Source organism: Taudactylus pleione, unplaced genomic scaffold (assembly GCF_031769625.1).
Source record: "Taudactylus pleione unplaced genomic scaffold, aTauple2 ptg000113l, whole genome shotgun sequence".
Lineage (NCBI taxonomy): Eukaryota > Metazoa > Chordata > Amphibia > Anura > Myobatrachidae > Taudactylus > Taudactylus pleione.
In genome coordinates this window covers 2269697-2289856 of record NW_028284515.1, presented here as the reverse complement: position 1 = coordinate 2289856, position 20160 = coordinate 2269697, and the positions used below count along the sequence as shown (strand labels likewise).

The 20160-nt window shown below is 42.8% G+C and overlaps 1 protein-coding gene across 2 annotated transcripts in view; it reads right to left on the bottom strand.

Moving 5' to 3' along the window:
* TTC6 (tetratricopeptide repeat domain 6) overlaps nt 1-20160 on the bottom strand; it is a 297795-nt gene that overhangs the window by 1328 nt on the left and 276307 nt on the right. The window contains exons 30-32 of one of the 2 annotated variants that reach the window (XM_088471191.1): nt 13354-13506; nt 3257-3427; nt 1637-1862 (exon numbers count right to left, since the gene is read on the bottom strand). In XM_088471191.1, the coding sequence (XP_088327317.1) occupies nt 1637-1862; nt 3257-3427; nt 13354-13506 (550 nt within the window). Of the gene's footprint in view, nt 1-1636; nt 1863-3256; nt 3455-13353; nt 13507-20160 lie in introns of both variants that reach the window. The other variant, XM_088471190.1, reaches the window with a different exon arrangement.

Genomic DNA, 20160 nt, shown 5'->3' with positions numbered 1-20160 from the left:
ATTTGCAAAAAATCGCAAAATACAAATAAAAAAGAAATTCCAAAAGGCTTCGTCCGTCTAACCATTTTGTCGGACCAGGCTCAGGAAGATCCAACTCTGCCTCTGCACCAGCATTTGCCACTGTTACAGTCAGGGCCGGCTCTTGGGGTGTTCGACCACTGGGGTCGAACAGGGGCGCCACCCCATAGAGGGCACACCCCCTCCCAACATCCCGATTTCACCCGTGGGCCGAAGTGTCCTGTGGGTGGTCAAATCGGGAGGTTGGGCACCCCCACTGCCGCAGCTGTGCGGCGGTGCCGGACCCCGGAGTAGCCTGATGTTACACAGGAGACATGCCATGCGGGCACGCCCCCAAATAATGTCAGTTAGGGATGTGGCCTATGGTAATTAGGCCACACCCCCATTTTCAGTCACGCACGGAGGCTCTTTACACCAAGCCGGCACAGGACGCGGCTACCCCTGAAGCCGGCCCTGGTTACAGTAATGACCCCTCAGTCGGAGCAGTGCAGTACATTGGCCACCCAGTGGTTGCACTATGCTTGGCAGTTTGGAGAAGAGTCCATAACATTGTGCATAACTGTATCTGTCTCTGTGGTGCAAAATAGGGGGGTCTTTGGCAAGATTTGAAAAAAATTAACTCAGGACACATCTGCATACAAACATAGGGCCCGATTCAGAGATGGACGTAATGCCGCAGTTGGGCGAATATTGGTGGTCTGCACATACTGTACGTACGAGTCGCACTGCACATGTGTCAGGTTTAATTACCACTGTCGCTCGCAGTGCGGAATTATTTGCAAAGTGATTGACAGGCAGTGACTGTAGGCGGCAACGGAGGGGGTAGTGACTCAAATGCAGGCCTGTCGTGGCTGTTTTCGGTGCATGTCTCAGTCTGAGACCGCGATCCTGTATGCAGTAAAAATGGCTCCAGCCAGGCCCATGGGCCCCCAATCTACGTTCTAAAGGGCATTTGTGCAGAAACTCTGCTCCCATATACAGGAATATGTCCATCATATACATTTTATATTCCCTCTCCAGCTCAGGACATTTTCTGTGCTGGTTTATAAATGCGAATATCTGAGTGTTCAGAGATGACTGCAGCGCACCCATCCGTCAGATTGTGATAATAGCCATCATCTCTATCTGTGCAGACATGTGCCAACCCTACCCCGGGTGCTGAAGGTCTGTCTGAAATCACAGAGTCCGCGACCAGTACAGTATGTAGTAAACTGATGGGAATTTCACTACCCTAACAGTCCAGATGTTAAGGATGTCCATGGTTGAGTACAGATGAATAAATCAAATTGCCTTAGGTACTAATTAAGTCACTTGTGCCCAAGCATGGTTATTCTTAAAACCTGGACCATTAGACTGCCTTGAGGACCGAATTTTGGAACCACTGATTTTGGGACTTCACTCTGATTGTTGCTTTTAATGAACAGTTATGTTCCCATTTAGTTTAAACCAGTGAACTTCAAGCCTCAAGTAATAGATTAACTCACCTGTGCACAATTAAAGAAATCCGCAAAACATGGCTTGTTGGTGGGACTTGAGAACCCCTGGATTAAACATTTTGACTCTTTGGCACCATTTAGCAATCAGAAAGAACACACTGGCTTCAGTGAAATACACGTACCTTGAGAAATGTCATTGTCAGCCTGCTGATACTGCTGTAGAGTGTTATGTAAACTGGCACGATTAAAGTATGCGGCAGAGGACACGGGGCAGAGATCTATGACTCTATGGAAATCCTGAAGTGCTCCTTGAACATCTCTTAGAAGCATATTTGTGATACCTCGGTTCAGTACGGCTGATTCATTCGCAGGATCTAATTCTATGGCGTGTGAGTAGTATTCTCTAGCCTGCAAAATATAAAAAGTAAATCTTTGACTTGGATTAACATGCTTAATGAGATGTGGATGAGTGGCTGATACATTATTTAAATGATGGAGAAAAAAGTCTAAAAGAAAAAAAAAATAATTGATTTTACAATGAAGTGGAACAGAAGCAGATGTGTTGGCAAACTCTCTATCTTGATAAAGCAAAATGTATGCTAATATGAAGAGTTGTAGGGAATTATGTAGTGGAAGGCATCACAAATGCTTCTACTGCAACACTAAATAGAATAATGATTACATAAATGTGTTATTAAATGGAAATGTACTGTATGACTTTAGCTGGAAGGCTGAAACTTTTCCTGCTTGCTGAGTTCCAGTTACTTTGTGCAGTAAGACCAGGGAGTGTATTTACTAACATGTGGGTTTTTAGAAGTGGAGATGTTGCCCATAGCAACCAGATTCTAGCTATTATCTTCTAGAAGATGCTAGATGAATGTTAAACAGAAGCATTTGCTGATGCAAACTTTTTGCGCGTATTGCGCTATCCAATTGCTGGAGATTTGCATATGCGAAAACTTAATATGCAGAAGCCGGCGAAAAGTTTTCACCATCTCAGAGCAGGTGATAAAATGTGCAAAATCTCTATTTTTGGCTAAAAATGTGGGGACTTGAATCAGAACCCTTTGGACACCCCCCATAATGACTAATAAAGCAAGAAAAAAAAAGAGCTTAAATCCCCCTAATGATGACATGTCATTTTTGTGGTGAAAATGTATAAAGTGTTGGAAATTGGGTATAAAGTACTGGGTCAGGTATTTTGGGGGGCTGTATTGATGAGACTGGTGTTTTTAGGATTGCAGGGGGCTGCAGCAGGTGTATTTTTTACATTTTTTTAAAGTGCACTTTATAGACACAAAAATATACTAGCACCCATTTTAATGTTCCCCCCAATTTAACTACAGCAATAATTTTTTCCAAAAGAAATTGCTTTATATAATTTTTCCACACTTTTGCAAATATCCATATAACAGCCCTTTGACTCAATATAAGATCAGTAAATACTTTTATTAGGGCTATTAATACACTTCTATCATGATTTCCAGTGTCACTTAGGCTATTTATGGAGCACAGGCTGATTTCCCCAAAATGTGCTGAACTTTTCGCTAGGTTCGCCATGCACCATTATCGCACATGTGTTTTCGCGTATTTTTCAATAGGATAGGGTGAAAAGTGGGAGCGCACATTGAGAAAGTATGCAAAAAGATTGCATCAAAACTGGTCAATTGGGCGATAACTACGCCATGCGATCGCTTTTCGCCAAACGCGACTTTTCGCACCTAATTGAATTCGGCCCCTAGTTTTTTTAGCCAAGTTTGTTTGTACAAATATTTATGAACATTACATTGTGTGATTATTACCTGTGAGAACTGTCGGTTATGGAGATACAGATTTGCCGCATTGAAGTAAGCCAGGGCGTACTTGGGGTTGGCTGCGATTGCGGACTGGTAATCTCTCATTGCATTAGGTAACTTCCCCATGAACTGGTGGATGACCCCCCGGTTTGTTAGCAGTTGTGCCGTCACACCAAGCTGTGAGAACAAGTACAAGGTAATAGCCTGCATAGAATTAGAGCAATACGTTATTCCACTTACTATTCACCTGTTAACATGTCTGATGATGGGACTTAAGTAGTCATGAAAGCTTGCAATTTAAACCTATATAGTTAGCCAGTAACGGATATTACTTTATCTTCATTTATACCTATATGCAGAAATGATGTAGTATATAATATGCCCAAACTCCAAAAAGGTTTGAAAATGGAAAAACGTTCCATATACCACTAGAGCTATACACTGGGGGGTACATTTACTAAAGTGAGAGTTTTTAGAAGTGGAGATGTTGCTCATAGCAACCAATCAGATTCTAGCTATTATCTTCTACATGGTGCTAGATAAATGTTAGACAGAATCTGATTGGCTGCTATGGGCAACATCTCCACTTCTAAAAACTCCCACTTTAGTACATTAACCCCTGGGTGTCTTTACGCCTCACGGCACAGGACGCACTGTGCAACTGAGACACTAACGCAGCAAACAGCCACTCACAGTGTACTACAAATGCTAAGCTGCAACTTTAACCTCCTAGGAATTAGTATTACACAAGTACAGAGTCGCAGATGTAGCACAATGGAACTTGGCATGAGGAAAAGCCATAGCTGCTCGCATCAGCGCCCTTTTGTTTAAGTTATATGAATAGGATGCACATTTAGAGAAAAATAAACACTCTGCGCAGTTTTGAAACCTTACGCTGAGAGGGGCCATTTTGCGCGACTGAAGCCACAGTGAATAAAGGACCCATCTGTAACATATTTACGGGGAAGTGGGATTCAATTAGCCCCAATATTTTTTCAGGCTGCAAAAAACTAGAGTTTTTCTCAATGTTTTTTTTTTCGTGCTAGTCAATTAGCCCTTGTTTTTTGCACCCAAAAAAAGATCTGTTTTTGGGTGAAAACACAGAGAATCCATGAATAGGTCACAGAACTTTCCTGGCCTCTTTCGGACATCTTCGAAGGCTGACCTGGGTGACCCCCGTGGTCACTCAGCCGGCCAAGGATTACGCAGATGATCCGATGTTGCATTCGTGGACGCAGCTTGAATCTATAATGCATGCAGGAGGCATGACGCTTCCTGCTACATTAACATAATAGCAAGGATGGAATTGCAAAGCTGCTTGCGTGCAGCTTTGGATTCCGTCCAGGGCTGAATCATCCCCACAGACAGTACAGTGCCATAGCTTTAGCATACTGAATGCAAATATATGTGTTGTTCATAATTCAACATAATAAAATATGTTTCTGATTCAATACATTCCCATTAAGATATAACACAATCAATTCAATAGAATAAATCATTGCATCCATTTACACAGAAAGAAAAAAAATCCTTGAACATCAATATTCTCTAATTGAACTGATCAATTGTTGCACCAGAAATTGCCCATGCTGTTACAAATTTTATTTATTGCCAGTTATTTATATAGCGCACACATATTCCGCAGCGCTTTACAGAGAAATTAATTGCTACATGGCTCTTTAGTTATTCGGGGGAGAAGTAAATTATTTTATAGACATGATAAGTTAGGAGCAATATATTTATATAGATTTTACTTTGCTTGCCATATTAGACAATTGTACAATAAGTACACCTGCTATTCCAATGATAGGAAATGGGGTTTATGTTTATGCATGAGCTCTGATTGTCCTCGCAGGCATGCTTAGGAGATAACAGTTGCGGATGTATGACAGATGTTGATACGGAAAGCTATTGGTACTGTGAATTTAAGCCCTGCAATGTGTTTTAGTGATGTGTGGGTGGAGGTGGTTTATTTTTCATGATTGTCCCCACAGTAATCTGTATAAGCAGAAAGGAGTAAGACAGCAATGCATTGAATGTGTAACGACCATATTATAGGATTTGATATGTCTTCCATAAATACATGAGCATTGGGATCTAATCGTTTTTTTTTCAATATTATATTTTTATTGATAAAAAACAAGGGGATACAAAATAAAAAAAATGGAAGGGATACGAAAACAGATTATGCAGGCCCGAAACTAGGATATCTGTCACCCGGTGCAAGGTAGCAATTTTGCGCCCCCTCCCTTCCTGTACCTGGATTTTGTCCTTGCTCCTCCATAAGGCAGTGCACTAGTCAAACGTCCCTGGTATAGTGACTTACATTATTCCACACACAATAATGTCCATTACACATTATGCCACACATTATAATGCCTATTATTACCAAAATGCCACTTACATATTTGCCCGACACCATTTTATGCCCCACAGTAAGGCTTCTAATTACTTTAAAATTATCTGCTCGTTGTCAGGTTTTTTATGCTAGTTGCCAGGGGGTTCCATGCTCGTTGCCAGGGGGTTTCATGCTAGTTGCTATGGGGTTTATGCTCGTTGCTATGGGGTTTATGCTCATTGCCAGGGTTTACATGCTCATTGCCATGGGGTTTATGCTTGTTGCCATGGGGTTTAACGGGAGAAGATGCAGCTTTCAGCATCTTCTTTCGACACGTGCGCTGGCCTAACAGACACTAGAGGTCCAGTAAGGCCTCTAGTGTCTGTCTCCTCCTTGGCGGCGGCCATTTTTTGATGGCCGTTTTCTGACTGCAGCCCTAAAGCCACTGTGAGTCATCCCTTTTTCACCCCCTGCATTCCGGCACCCGGTGCACGTGCACCTCTAGCCCCCCCCTAGTTGCGGCCCTGGATTATGATCAGAAGATCTGGGTACATCAACAAGTACAATAACACAAATATAGCAGAACAAAAAAAGACTTCTAAGCAGAAAATAGTACAGGTTGAGTCTCCCATATGCAAATATTCAGAAATATGGAATATTCTGAAATACATAATTTTTTTAGCATGACTGAGATAGTGAAACCTTTGCTTTTTGATGGTTTAATGCACACAAACTTTGTTTAAGGCATAAACATATAAAACATACTGTATAAAAATACCTTCAAGCTTTGTGTATAACGTGTATATGAAACATAAATTAATTTCATGTATCTACACAAACTTTGTTGGAGACACAAATTTATTGAAAATATTGTATAATATTACCTTCAGGCTCTTTGTATAAGGTGTATATAACACATAAATACATTCTGTGTTTAGATTGGTCCCATACCCAAGATATTTCATTATGGTATGCAAATATTCCAAAATACGGAATATTCCGATATCCAAAATACCCCTGGTCCCAAGCATTTTGGATATGGGAGACTCAACCTGTAATAATATTTAAGAATGGTGAGCAGGCAATAGAGGTAATGTGGAAGAACTCCTCAACCTATTAACCAGCCTCTTTTCAACCCAGTATTCACTCCACCCAAACTAGCATATCAGGGGGTTGATTGCTGATGATAAGTAAGAACATCCTGCAGCTTCAAACTCACAATGAACTTGTACATTATTGTGGCTTCAAAAGTATCCACATGTCAGGATTTGGTTAATTTGTGTTCCCGGACTGGAACCAGGGACTGGAGGGGGTACCCCAGCGATATGCTGGATACTAGAAGGATTGATGTAGTTCCTGCGCATGGACTTTTGGAGGAGATTAAACTGGAGTAAATTAAATGAGTGGAGTATAGCAGGTCATTAGGCAAGTACTGGTAGACAAGTGACTGAACTCTGGTGTAAGACTGGTGAAGCAGGAGTACTAGATGCACTACTGAAGGTTATACAGAGCTCTCGACAGATTGTGGAGCGACTGAATTCTGGGCTGGTTCCAGAGAGGCTGGACTCCGGACTGGTTCTGGGGAGGCTGGACTCCGGGCTGGTACCAGAAAGGCTGGACTCCGGGCTGGTACCAGAGAGGCTGGACTCCGGGCTGGTACCAGAGAGATCTTGACTGGTATGGATATTTTAGTCTGAGGACTTATATTCGGAACAGATACTGAAGGTTCAGTGTGGGAGCACAGAGACAGGACTCACGCTGAAGGCTGTGAGGAATGTCGCACTGGCAATCAGGTGGCCACCCAAGAAGCCCTTTTATAGGTACTAACTGCTGCTGATTGGTTGAAGTAGGCAAAGAACCAGGAACTACCTTCTCATTGGTAGTTCCAGTAACAGGCGACTTCCCCGAAGATGGCTGCGCCCACACACTCCAATCAGTGGAGAGATAGCCACGTGGGACGCCGGAATCATAGGAGGCAGCGGAGTGCAGGAGGAGAGCAGCAGCGGCAGCCACCGAACCAGGAGACGGTGCATCCATGGTGACCATGGAGACCAGATGCCCACGGACCCCCGATGCGCCGCGGAGAAGACTCAACAGCATCCGGACAGGATAGTAGTGGGGTCTGATTCTGGGGTCTCTAGTTGGGGCCATGACACCACAGATGGAATAACAGTGGAACACCAGTGATGGGCTATCAGCATTTAAGTTGCAATAAGTAAATGTCCCATTATACAGTATATCTATCATTAGAGATATACATGAAATATCAGCAGCAAAGGATTTGGAGTAATATTGGTACCTAAAACTCTATCATAAGCACAAAAATGTTAATCCACATCTGAGACAGGTCCGGGCATGTCCAAAATATGACATATATCAACTACTTGACCACAGTTATGCCAGTATTGGTTGGTCAGGGATGGCCAAATTGTATGGAGTCTCTCGGGTGTCAGGTATATTCTATGTAGAAGCTTATAAAATTGCTCAGCATGGGAAATACACATTGATAATAAAAACAAGTCCGAAACACCAAACTCCAATCTTCCTCAGTAAAAGGCCAGGATAGGTCAGCCTCCCATTTCAATAGTGCAGAGGATTTCAAAGGTAATATTTATCCTAAATCTGAGCAAAGGGGAGTAACACATCTGCCGAAGTTATCTCGTTTAGAGAAACTACTCCCTTGTCCTTCCAAATATCAAATCGGGATTTAAAAGTGCCACCCCTGTCAAAGAGACACTAGTAGTAGGTAGTTTAAAATCACCCAATTTGGAAACTACTTTATGACACGTGTTGCAGGTGGCAATCACAGCTATCGAACGGGAGAGAGGCTGGCAACTACAGGATAGCAGCAAACACAGTAGGTCAGTCAAGGAGAACGGTGAGGACATGCTCTGTTCCAGAAGAACCCAGAGTTTGGGGTTGTCAAGAACAAACCAATCCCGGATCTGGCACAACAAACTTGCCATTTGGTAAAATTGTAAACCTGGAAATGCTTATCCCCCCTCCAAATTAGGCAAGGACATAGGACCTGATTCAGACCCGCTCGCTAGCAACTGTTCGCAAGCAGACAGCCGATGTTTGCAATCTGCGGCATGCATACGCATCACAGTGCGCTTGCGCAAACCAGTGCGAGAGATCGGGAAGCGTTTGCTCTCTGCGCATAGACTGCCCAGCAGAGTGAGTGACAGGAGAGGCCGTTACACGGTGGGTGGTAACACGGGCAGGCCACTAGAAACGGGGGAGTGGAGGTGTGAACACAGATGTGCCTGAGCATCTCAACGCCGTTTCAGAGGCATGCATATTTAACAGGCAGCGTCATTGTACACGTCACCTGGTTGTATTTCACACTGAAGTGATCGCAGTGCTTGCGGCACTGTATAGTCAACCTCAAGCGCTACGATCGCATCCGATGGTCCGCGATGTACAGATGGTTACATACACTTCCTGGAGATGAAGTGTGCAAGTGGGCGTCTTAAGACAGGCTGTTGGGCGTCTGCATCTCACGCCAAGACATAATGGGCATGCTTATGCCTTGCCGTGCGCTCGCTTGCCTTGCTGGGCATGCGCAGGATTTGCATAAGCTGGGTGCAAGTGAACGCATCTAGCGAGTGGGTCTGAATGAGCTCCATAGTCTCACTGGCTAATCAGGGTTTCTTTGATTTCCATATATATATTTGTGAAAATAGCATAAAGTGTGTTAAATAAAGACTTAGGCAGCTATATTGGTATGGTTCAAAATAAGTACAGTAACTTAGGCAGGAGTACCACTTTTAGTGCAGCTATATGTCCAAGCCAGGAAACTTCCTGTAGCATCCACAATTGCAAGTAAGGACAATTTACCTAATAAAGGAATATAGTTACATGGGACTTAAGCTGGGTACAATGTGTACCAGGCACGACTTCACCGGTGACGGGACCCAGCATGCGGCAAGTGCATATACACTTGCCGATGCCGGTTCTGATGGGGAGAGGTATGCGACATGCTGCATTTTGCAGTATGGCATCGTTAGCGACATCCTCCATTGGCCCTGCAGTAGGTCTGATGGGCAATATGTCGCTAGCAACCCGTGGGAGCACGCATATCACAGGTACACAGAAGATGATGTACCCGATATGTCGCTCTAATCCGATTGGCGCTCTGTGGTTCTTGGAGGCTTGCTGGAACCTCTAGTCCGCCTATAAAAGACTATTACTTTTACACAGTAAAGGAACACTAACAACCACGCATCAACCCGCCAGGGATGCGGGGGATAGCCCCGGGTTTCAGTCCCGGAACTGGGTATCCTGGATAGAGGAGTCACTTTATTGGGGGGTCCTTACCTCTCCAGGGATCTCCGGCATGGGCTGACTAGTGTGGGGTGCAGATGCTTTGGCCAGAGGACCCTTTCAAGTATGTTCCCTGGCTGTGGCATTACATCCCCACTAATGGAAATAGATGCTGGTTATAAAAATACAGAGGACCACACGCCATTTTATCCCAGTATTTTTAGAACCAGGACCGGCTCACAGAGCCTGGTGTTTGTTCATTAAATACGGGGGGACCCCTCTCACATTTTGTTCTCTGTATTTTTTTAACCAGGACCAACTCACAGAGCCTGGGGCTGGTTATGCTTTTGGGGGGGAACCTACGCATTTTTTATAAAACAAATATTAACTTTTTTTTACTTCAAATATGACAGAAACATGCACGGATCACGCTGATCTGTGTATGTTTCTGTAGAACACACTACTCAGTAGGTAGTTCATTTGAAAAGTGTATTTTGGTGTGAGTTTGCAAATTTTACAGCTGGCACACCAGCAAGCATGGATAGACAGCGCCGGCGCAATTTCAATTTGGCGCCGGTCACTAGCAAACCGGCAGCTTATCAGGAGCCACCACTGCTGATTGGCTGCCGGTACGCGAGCTCTGATTGCCTCCTTGGCTTGGTTACATTTAATTGTAACTTGAATCTCACCAATTTTGGTTAGCAACAATCACTCAATGCATTTCGTCATTCACGACTTCTTCAGGGGTTTTTTGAACAAAGAAAAAAAACAAGTTACAGAGTATGGGATACTAACAGGATTATACTCATAAAAAGATATTTTATCTTATTTGCCCCCCACAATTACATATTTGTCAGTACACACTTTTTGTGACAATACCGACACACTACGGCTTTACATAGTCTTTGAGATCTGTGCGATATACACAATAGTATCCTATAAAATGAATACATTTCTTACAGTGCATAAATATCATGTGAGCAACAGAACTTACAAATATTGCTTCATAGTGTAAGGATGAATGAATCTGGCGCTGACACAGTGCATTTCACCTTGTCAGTCTATTTTGAGAAAAGCTGAGAATTTATGCAGCCTGACCATTTTAGTCAATAAGAAAACGTAATTTCCAGGTCAAACATTTTTCCATATAAATCTTAAAGCTGGTTGGGAGGATTATTATTTTAGTTGTGTGCCTTTGGCTCTTCCCCAAGCAATTCACCTTGAACAAAAACATTTTCTCTAACAAATGACATTACCAAGAGGTTACATTAATTCACCCTGATAACATATTTGCCACATACTTCTCTGCGAGGACAATCACATTTAAAGGTAATGACTCTTTGTGCACTGCTAATTTGTAAAAGGTACTAGAAAGTATAATGAAATATAAATGAAATCAAAATAATAAAACCAGCTGATCATATTGAAGATTTTCTAGATGTCAAAAGTGCTGCTATTTTTCTAAGGTTATGTCTACAATGCCTGTGTGTTTAATGCTTAGCTCCTCATAGAAGATACTAAGGGGTATTGCCCATAGCAACCAATCAAATTCTACTTATCATTTATCTAGCACCTTATAGAATATAATAGCAAGAATCTGATTAGTTGCTATGGGCAACACCTCCACTTCTATAAACCCGCACTTTAGTAAATATACCCCGAAGAGTGTGAATAGACATATCTGCTACAAGTATAGGGACTGTTCAACCATATTCAAGGGTGGATTATGAGGGCTGAGCAGGCCCTCTCCTCTCTCCGTGGCACAGTGGCAGTAAACTCTAGCACTGTGCTAGAACCTCCTGCACACGTGCAGATCTCTGGGAACATAGCGCCCATGCCATGTTCCCAGTGATTCCCTACTGCGCATGCGCAAACCTCTGGTGAATGGCTGCCGTGCCCTTTTTTCCGGTGATTTGTGCAATGACGGCGCAGGCCTCTGGATAGGAGATTGTACTAAATATGTGCAGGGAGTGTAGTGTGGGCCCCCCTGGACCCAGGGACCTATCTGCACCACACACCCAGCACCCATTATAGACATGCCACTGACCATACACTAATATGTAGCAGCTATAAGGGTCAAAAATCAGCCAGTATCTGGGCACTTTGTATACCAGCTTATCAGTGGCAATTTGCCACCTGGAAATAGATCTTGTCCCATGAAAATGTAACTTTATGGCATTCATTACTATTTGGCTAGTCTCTCTTGTTTTTATTCTATCTTGGAAGATGTTTCTGGTAAAGGTGACCTTTATAAAGTAATAAGCACTCTACAAGAACTGACAGATTTATAGTATAATTCATTACAAAAATTGCTTTCAATATCACAAACTACTGTACTCTTGGAATTTCCCTTATGTAGTAGATTAAGGTATTGTAGCAGGGACATATTAAGAACTGGAGACGGGGCCGGTGTGTAGTCCCCTTCATGGCTGGATTATAGGCGGGGCGGATGCCTAGGTGCCCCCAAACATTGGGGACCCCCACAGTGCTGCAAACATTTCCCCGACCCAGCCCACTCTGCACCCATACATGCCACAAATGCAAGCATCTGGGTGGGGGTAGCTAAGGTTTAATGGCTCAGTTGACCCCTCAGTCTGCAGGGAGAGCAGGTAACCAACCGCTCCATGTCTGCCCTGTGTCTGTCCCATTCTTGCACAAATGAGCAGTAGCAGCTGAGTGCAGGTTCCCAGCATTGGTCATATGCTGCCAGGGGTCCTCCCTCTATCACTGTAGCATGGAAAAGTTTCCTAATGTTCAGTACATTGTTACCTTGCATCGATTCCCCCGCCTGTGGTGCTGCATGTGTGTGTGACCGAGACGGCGACTCCTCTCCTCTCCGAGCTCTCACTATGAGCCTAGTCACCAGTCCCCGGCTGGCAATGTCTGACAGCAACGGCACTGCACCCTCCCTAAATGCCCTTGAAAACCGCACACAGGAGAAAGGGGTCTGGATTATAGGTGGGGGTGTGCTATGTCAATTTTATGGGTGGGGCCCCCGCAACTTTGTTGCCCCGGGGGTGCCTATAGTCCTTAATCTGGCTGTGGTCCCCACATACCTGGTCCCGGTGCCACCATCTTTCCGGTGATAGATGGTGCATGTGCAAAGGAGAGCAAAGACTCAGGTACACCGCCAGACTCTTTCCTAGATTCTGTGTTGAGCCAACTTTTCCAGGGGGGCCCACACCACATGCCCAGCACCTATAAGTTATACTTACCTTTCCGGCGTTGGTGTGCAGAAATCACTGGAAACATGGCACATGGAGTACTGGGATGCACAGAGACAGCACACAGGCTTGGGTGCCAGCTGTGTGTCACGCTAAACTGAACACTCTGTACTCATGATAGATACACCATTGTATTGTAGTAACTTGATATAATTTAAACATTTCCATTCACAATTATTGCAGATTTCTATTTCACTAATACTTAAATCATAATTGTATTGTACAAAGATATATTGTGCTAAATGTAGTAGATCTGAAAGACAAATATGAGTCACCTTTAATGCAGCATTCATGTCCTGGAGAGCAGCAAACGTGTCTCTCATTTGCAAGTTCACAATAGCACGTCCCTCAAACCCCAACACACTGTGTGCATTAATGTCCAAAGCCACTGTAAACTGGTTCCAAGCACGCTGAAAGAATCCCTGGGCCTAAAGAGAATAGAAAGAACTGGTGTTATGCTACATGGCCACTCTGTGACAACCATAAAAATTGTCTCACATTGTTGATGTCACAATGTTAACAATTATTTTCTATTCATTCATTCATGGAATAATAATCATAGATTTTTACTTTATTTTGCAAATAACTTAATATTGATATATGTGACACTAGACAACATTGTCAGGACATTATAACTAAAACATCTGAATTAAATAATACATTATCAGTGAAACTGATGTGATGAATTAGTATTGTTTCACAAGTCATGAAACGCGTTGAGTGAAGTATGGGTGAGGTTGTTCCTTCACCTCATCATGTTTTTCTCTTCAATTTTATCTTTATCTTTTGCTGCTGAAGTAATTTCCAAGCACTGTGCTGAGTATTTTCCCTTATTTATAGAACACAATTGAGCAACTAGTTAAGCAGGGATTCTCATATGTTTTTTTGACAACAGTTACAGGTCTCCTGATAATCTATTTGTATGCTATGTAGATGGTGCTGTTTGTATCTAAAACATTTTGGTGATAAACTCTATTTACAAGGAACAAGCCCATCTCCTAGCACAAAACAGCCCAACCTGTTCAGCATTGGACTTGGGTGAAACCCAAAAAACAAGCAGGCACCTAAAAGAGAGAATACCAGCCCACAGCTGAATAAATTGGTAACCAATGTAATACTAGGCTGATACACTATTGTGGCACCAGAACTACCTTGGGCATAACTGCCCATTGCAACATGAACCAAAATCCTAAAATGAATACTCACTTAAAAACCCAATTTTAACAAGGTCCATTGTTCTTGCAATCAAAAAGATTTTCCATTACGAAATAAAAATAGAAAATGGGCTATTGTAATGTCTCCAAGTAGTACAGACCACAGAAGGAGGTGAACTCAGCTAATGCATAGCCAGAGACAATCAGAAGCAGTTTCTCGTGTTGCTAGGACAACCATGGATGGTTGCTCTGCTTTTGACGAAATTGATCTCAATCTAACTACGATTTTAAAGTCTTGTTTAAAATTGTTTATCATTATTGTTTTGTAGCTTCTCAGGGATTCAACCGTTATGAAATATTGATTGAAAAGATTTGTTCACCACTGTAGCTGTCAAATTGACAGGCCTTGCTGTTTTATTGTATATATCGATAATCATTAAAATATATTTACAATCATCATTGTATTTGGCAACATCCATAAGCGAGACAACGTCACCTTGTCATCATTGATATATATTTAATGTAAAACCATATTTCTTTTTTTTATATATATTTTCTCACAGGGCTATATAATTTAATTAAAGTAATGTATTAAATAAAAATATAGTAAAATTAAAAAAAACTTATAAAGTAATTTTGGAGGTTCCAATTGCACCGGATTTACTATAATTTACTCTCTATAAAACAAATGTACCCATTTCTCTGATATATCTATACTACATCTTGTTACATTGATCAACCAAAGAAGTATCTTTAGAGAACAAGATTGTAAAGAAATAAAGATACCAACAACATGGTTAAATTACTTGAAATAACATTAATATCCTTTCTGTATTCTCTGGTCGGCAATACAGTCATAGCCAAAAGTTATGAGAATGACACAAGTATTGGTTTTCACAAAGTTTGCTGCTTCAGTGTTTTTAGACCTTTTTGTCAGATGTTACTATGGTATACTGAAGTAACATTACAAGCATTTCATAAGTGTCAAAGGCTTTTTTTGACAATTACATTAAGTTTATGCAAAGAGTCAATATTTGCATGTTGATCCTTCTTTTTTCAAGACCTCTGCAATTCGCCCTGGCATGTTGTTCAAATTCTGGGCCACATACTGACTGATGGCCGCCCATTCTTGCCTAATCAATACTTGGAGTTTGTCAGAATTTGTGGGTTTTTGTTTGTCCATCCGCTTCTTAAACATTGACCACAAGTTCTCAATTGGATTAAGGTCTGGGGAGCTTCCTGGCCATGGACCCAAAATTTTGATGTTTTGTTCCCCGAGCCACTTAATTATCACTTTTGACTTACGGCAAGGTGCTCCATCATGCTGGAAAAGGCATTGTTTGTCACCAAACTGTTCTTGGATGTTTGGGAGAAGTTGCTCTTGGAGGATGTTTTTGTACCATTCTTTATTCATGGCTGTGTTCTTAGGCAAAATTGTGAGTGAGCCCACTCCATTGGCTGAGAAGCAATTTCACACATGAATGGTCTCAGGATGCTTTACTGTTGGCATGACGCAGGACGAAGACACTTGGAGGATGGCTTGGTGTCAAGAAGGGCAGCAAAGAAACCACTTCTCTCCAGGAAAAACATCAGGGACAGACTGATATTCTGCAAAAGGTACAGGGATTGGACTGCTGAGGACTGGGGTAAAGTTATTATCTATGATAAATCCTCTTTCAGATTGTTTGGGGCATCTGGAAAAACGCTTGTACGGAGAAGGAAAGGTGAGCGCTGTCATCAGTCCTGTGTCACAAACCGGGTGGAGCTCCCAGCCGTGCCCGAAGTGGGGCCGCCCACATCCCCTGCCACTGCCCACTTCCTCCCCACAACCGCCCACTTACAGAATACAAGTCGGAGGTCCGGGGGGAGCCGATGATGCAATGGCATTGTGTAGCAGGAGTTGGGCCCGTGATGACGCCACCAAACACAAGTCACACCCCTCGCTGTGCTGAGATGGCTGCCTCTTTCCGGAGGGGTCAACCAGTTTGTCAGCAAGTATGCAGTAAGTGCATAACCATTAACTGAAGATGCTAGTGGCAATTTGCGTTTTAAAAAAGCATAAATAATTAATTTCATACTATCAAATCCCTAAAGCTAAATGACCCCTAGGTCCCAACCGTTTGCTGCAAATTTCCATTCCAGAGCAGTCTGTGTGTGTTTGCGCACGTGCACATGGTATTTTTCACTTTTATATTGATTTATTGCCTCGCGTTTTCCTAATTTGTGTCTTCAGTGTGTGTTTTATTTGTTAGCAATCTAAAAATTCAGCCAGAGTTTTAAATAACAGTTTTCAAGGGGTGTCATTTTTTTATTTGCCCTGGGTGCCATGAACCCTAGCTATGCCTCTGGTGCACACCCCAATTTGTCTTATGATGGTCATGTTCTATAAACTCTAATTACTCTAATGTTATAGTTTAGGAAAATAGGCATTTATAGTTTAAAGGCATTTAAAGGCATTTATAGTTTATATTTGTTACATTAAAAAAACAATTGTAGACCATGAAGGCAGATAATGGTCCTTATCTGATGTTACTCGCTGAGTCTATGAAACACTTGTCCCAAGCACAAGTTAATGTAATGAAATCACTCAAGCAAAAGGTAGTTTAAATGATGTGGAAATATAAAGCTGTTGAGGGAAAAAAAATACCATGGAGCTATTAAAATTACAAAATGAATATGTCTGCATGGTAATGTGCTAGATGTAGTGTTTCAAAGTGACCTGCTGATGCCCTGATTTACACTGTATCAGCCCTATTGTGCCAAACTATGGCCTTAAAGGGATGCAGTTACAAAAATGGAATTGTCCGCTTTGCCAGACAAAGAGCATTCATTGGATATACTACTGTTTAGAATTTAGACCCACCTGATACATTATGGGCCTAGTGCTGCTAGACTTACGTCAAAAAGCCCCCCTCTCCACCAAAATTGTATAACAATTGCAGAATACATCATGTTATCTTCTGGGGAGTACAAGGTAACAAAAAACATTCATAGACTAGAAATATAAAGACCAACGGGAATTTTTTTTATTTGATATTAAAAGTTCAAATAAAAACACCAACTGCCAAGAAGTCTCCTCATCGCCATTAAACGGAGCAAAGGCACAGTCATGAATGTACTAAATATTATCTGAAATAGAACTTCCATATTAGAATCCCATAAGAGTAAAAAAGTCTTGTAACTACCACCATTCACCTATCAAACATCCTTATGGATTAGCTCTCTCAGAGCTCAATGATATCATTAGTAAGAGATGTGGTCATAATACCAACCGCGGGGATTCCGGCGCTCAGAATGTCGGCCCCGGAATCCCGAAACCTGCCAGAAGCCCAGCACAGGCATCCCAAAGGTATGTAGCGGGGTTAGGGGGGGAGGGTTAGGGGTTAGACACTAGGAGAAGGGTTAGGGTTAGGCACTAATGGGGAAGGGTTAGGTTTAGGGTGCGGGGAGGGGGAGGTTAGGTTTAGGCATCGGGGAAGGAGGGTTAGGATTAAGGGAAGGGAGAGGAGGAGGGTTAGATTATTGACTGACAGATGTCGGTATCCCATACCCAACCCATTAGTAATATGTCACCAGTCCCAATATCTGTTCCCTGGGTTCCAAAGCAACATTTTTCCTGTTGGTCTCTTTACATTTGTTTTCTCTCTAGGGCTCTATTTATTAACATTATTTTTACTAAAGTAAAGTGAAAAGGGTGTTTTCACACCCTTTTCACATTATTTTAGGATCACCTAAAGTAACTACAGGGCAATTGGAGTAGAATTTGTAAAATTTTACTCCAAGCCCTAATTACAGTATCACTTATTTTTAGTAAGCAGATCGCATTTTCCATAATTGTAATGGGAAATGTGATCTGGCCAAAGTTACTAAAAATAAAATGTGAAAAAATACCGTGGAAAGCCTTGTGATAATAACGCCGCCTTTACTCTCTAATGGGGAGAGCAGAGCCCGGAGCTGGCCCCAGTGATCAGCTGTGTGGTCTAAACAGACCACAGGCTGATCTCTGCTAAAAAAATAAAATAAAAAAAAATTAGTAAAAAAAACAAACTTACCAAGGACCGGTGATCGGTGCTCCGGGTGATGTCCTCCCTCCGGTCAGCTGGTCTCCCTGCCTACACTGGGGCCCGATCGTCACCTGACTGAGTCCCAGTGCAGTATTGGATGTCAGCTGACCGGAGCCACGAAGGACATCACCGGAGCACTGATGACTGCAAGTAAGTGTAATTAAGGCAGGGGGGGTCGTGTGGGGTCCGCAATTGCGGGGCGGGGCTTAGCACCAGGGTGTGGGGCTCGGCAACGGTCGGCCGGCACCTGTCATGGTATTTTTTGCGAAAATACAGTGATAAGTGTGCGGAGGGGATTCGCAGGGACAGAGCTTTATCACAAGCTTTGTCCCTGCAAGGGATTTGTAGTAAATCCCTGTGATATTGCCTGAATTCGCGATGCGAATTCAGTCGGGTAATGTCACACTACAATCTGCATTACAAATGCGGATTGTAGTAAATAGAGCCCTATATATTTCTATTTTATTATGTAATAAATTTAAGCTATATTGCTGCTGACTGTAGGTGTTTTATACTGACAGGTCAAGTGCATAGTGTTGTCTATTCTATATTGTTTGTATTTTCTGGATAATGGCCATTGCAGAGTCCTTGACTTGTTTCTTTTTGTCAATTTATATTCATGTGCTTTTATATAGTGTGATAGAAGCACTGGAGAAGTCTGGGATGGCATATATGTGTGTCCCAGATTCCTATCATATGTGTTTTAAAAACCCCAGAAAAAGTCAGAAGTGTCGGCTTTTGGTAAAAGCCGGATAATGGGTCCTAGGGGTGTGGATGTGAGAAGAGAAGGGAGGGCTCCATCCACAGGCCATTTCAGGTGTTGGGCCTTTCAGTCTGAGAGCAGGCTGATTAGTAGTTGCACCTGCAAGTGGTTCATATAGCTGTGTTAAGGTTTTGGTTGAGTGGCTCACATACCCTCGGGAGAACAGACACGGAGGTTTGTTCAGAGACACTGTGATATTTGAAAGTGCTGTGTTTGTGGTAAGGCAGTAGGCCCTACCACTTGTAGAGAGGGAATAACCTGTCTAGTTGGTGCCCAGATGGGCTAGGACTTATTTTTATGTTTTGTTTATATTACACAATAAAACTGGTTCCGACCAGCTTGCACGAAAACCCTGGACTGGTGTACTGTTTCCTGGCTGCTGTGTGTAAGGAGGTGTCCATCTACCCCAGGAGAGGGACCTCCTACCCCGACTATATCACAATAGCCGCAGCAACGCTGTGAACTGCGTCCATCTCTGTATCAGGCCCTATATGAACTGTCATATTTACTTTTATGAAAATTGAACAAATCTTGATAGACTTTTCATACAGACGTGTCCTCACTCGTCTTTGCTGCAGTCGCGCCAAACAGCCCCTCATGGCGTGCCTAGTCTCGTGAGACTCTGCTAGCACCAAGTTTTTTGGGGGGTGAAAATGCATCCAAGTTGCAATGCAATGCTACTATGACGCACCAGGAGACTGTGCTGATTATTTTGATATGTGACACTTGTATATCTGTGTGCTACTGAGTCTCTAAATCAGCATGTGACATCAAAACTTTACTTTTCCCCTACGGCAGCTCCTCTCTGCAGCCGTCAGGTATAGACTGAGGGCCTGGGGGCTGTTCTTTTATATTTCCTCTATGGCCGCTCCTCTCTGCAGCTGTCAGGTATAGACTGGGGCCTGAGGGCTGTTCTTTTAAATTTCCCCTATGGCCGCACCTCTCTGCAGCCGCCGGGTATAGACTGTGGCCTGAGGGCTGTTCTTCTTTTACATTTCCCCTACAGCTGCTCCTCTCTGCAGCTGCCAGGTATAGACTGGGGCCTGGGGGCTGTTCATTTACTTTTCCCTTACGTCCGCTCCTCTCTGCAGCTGCCGGGTA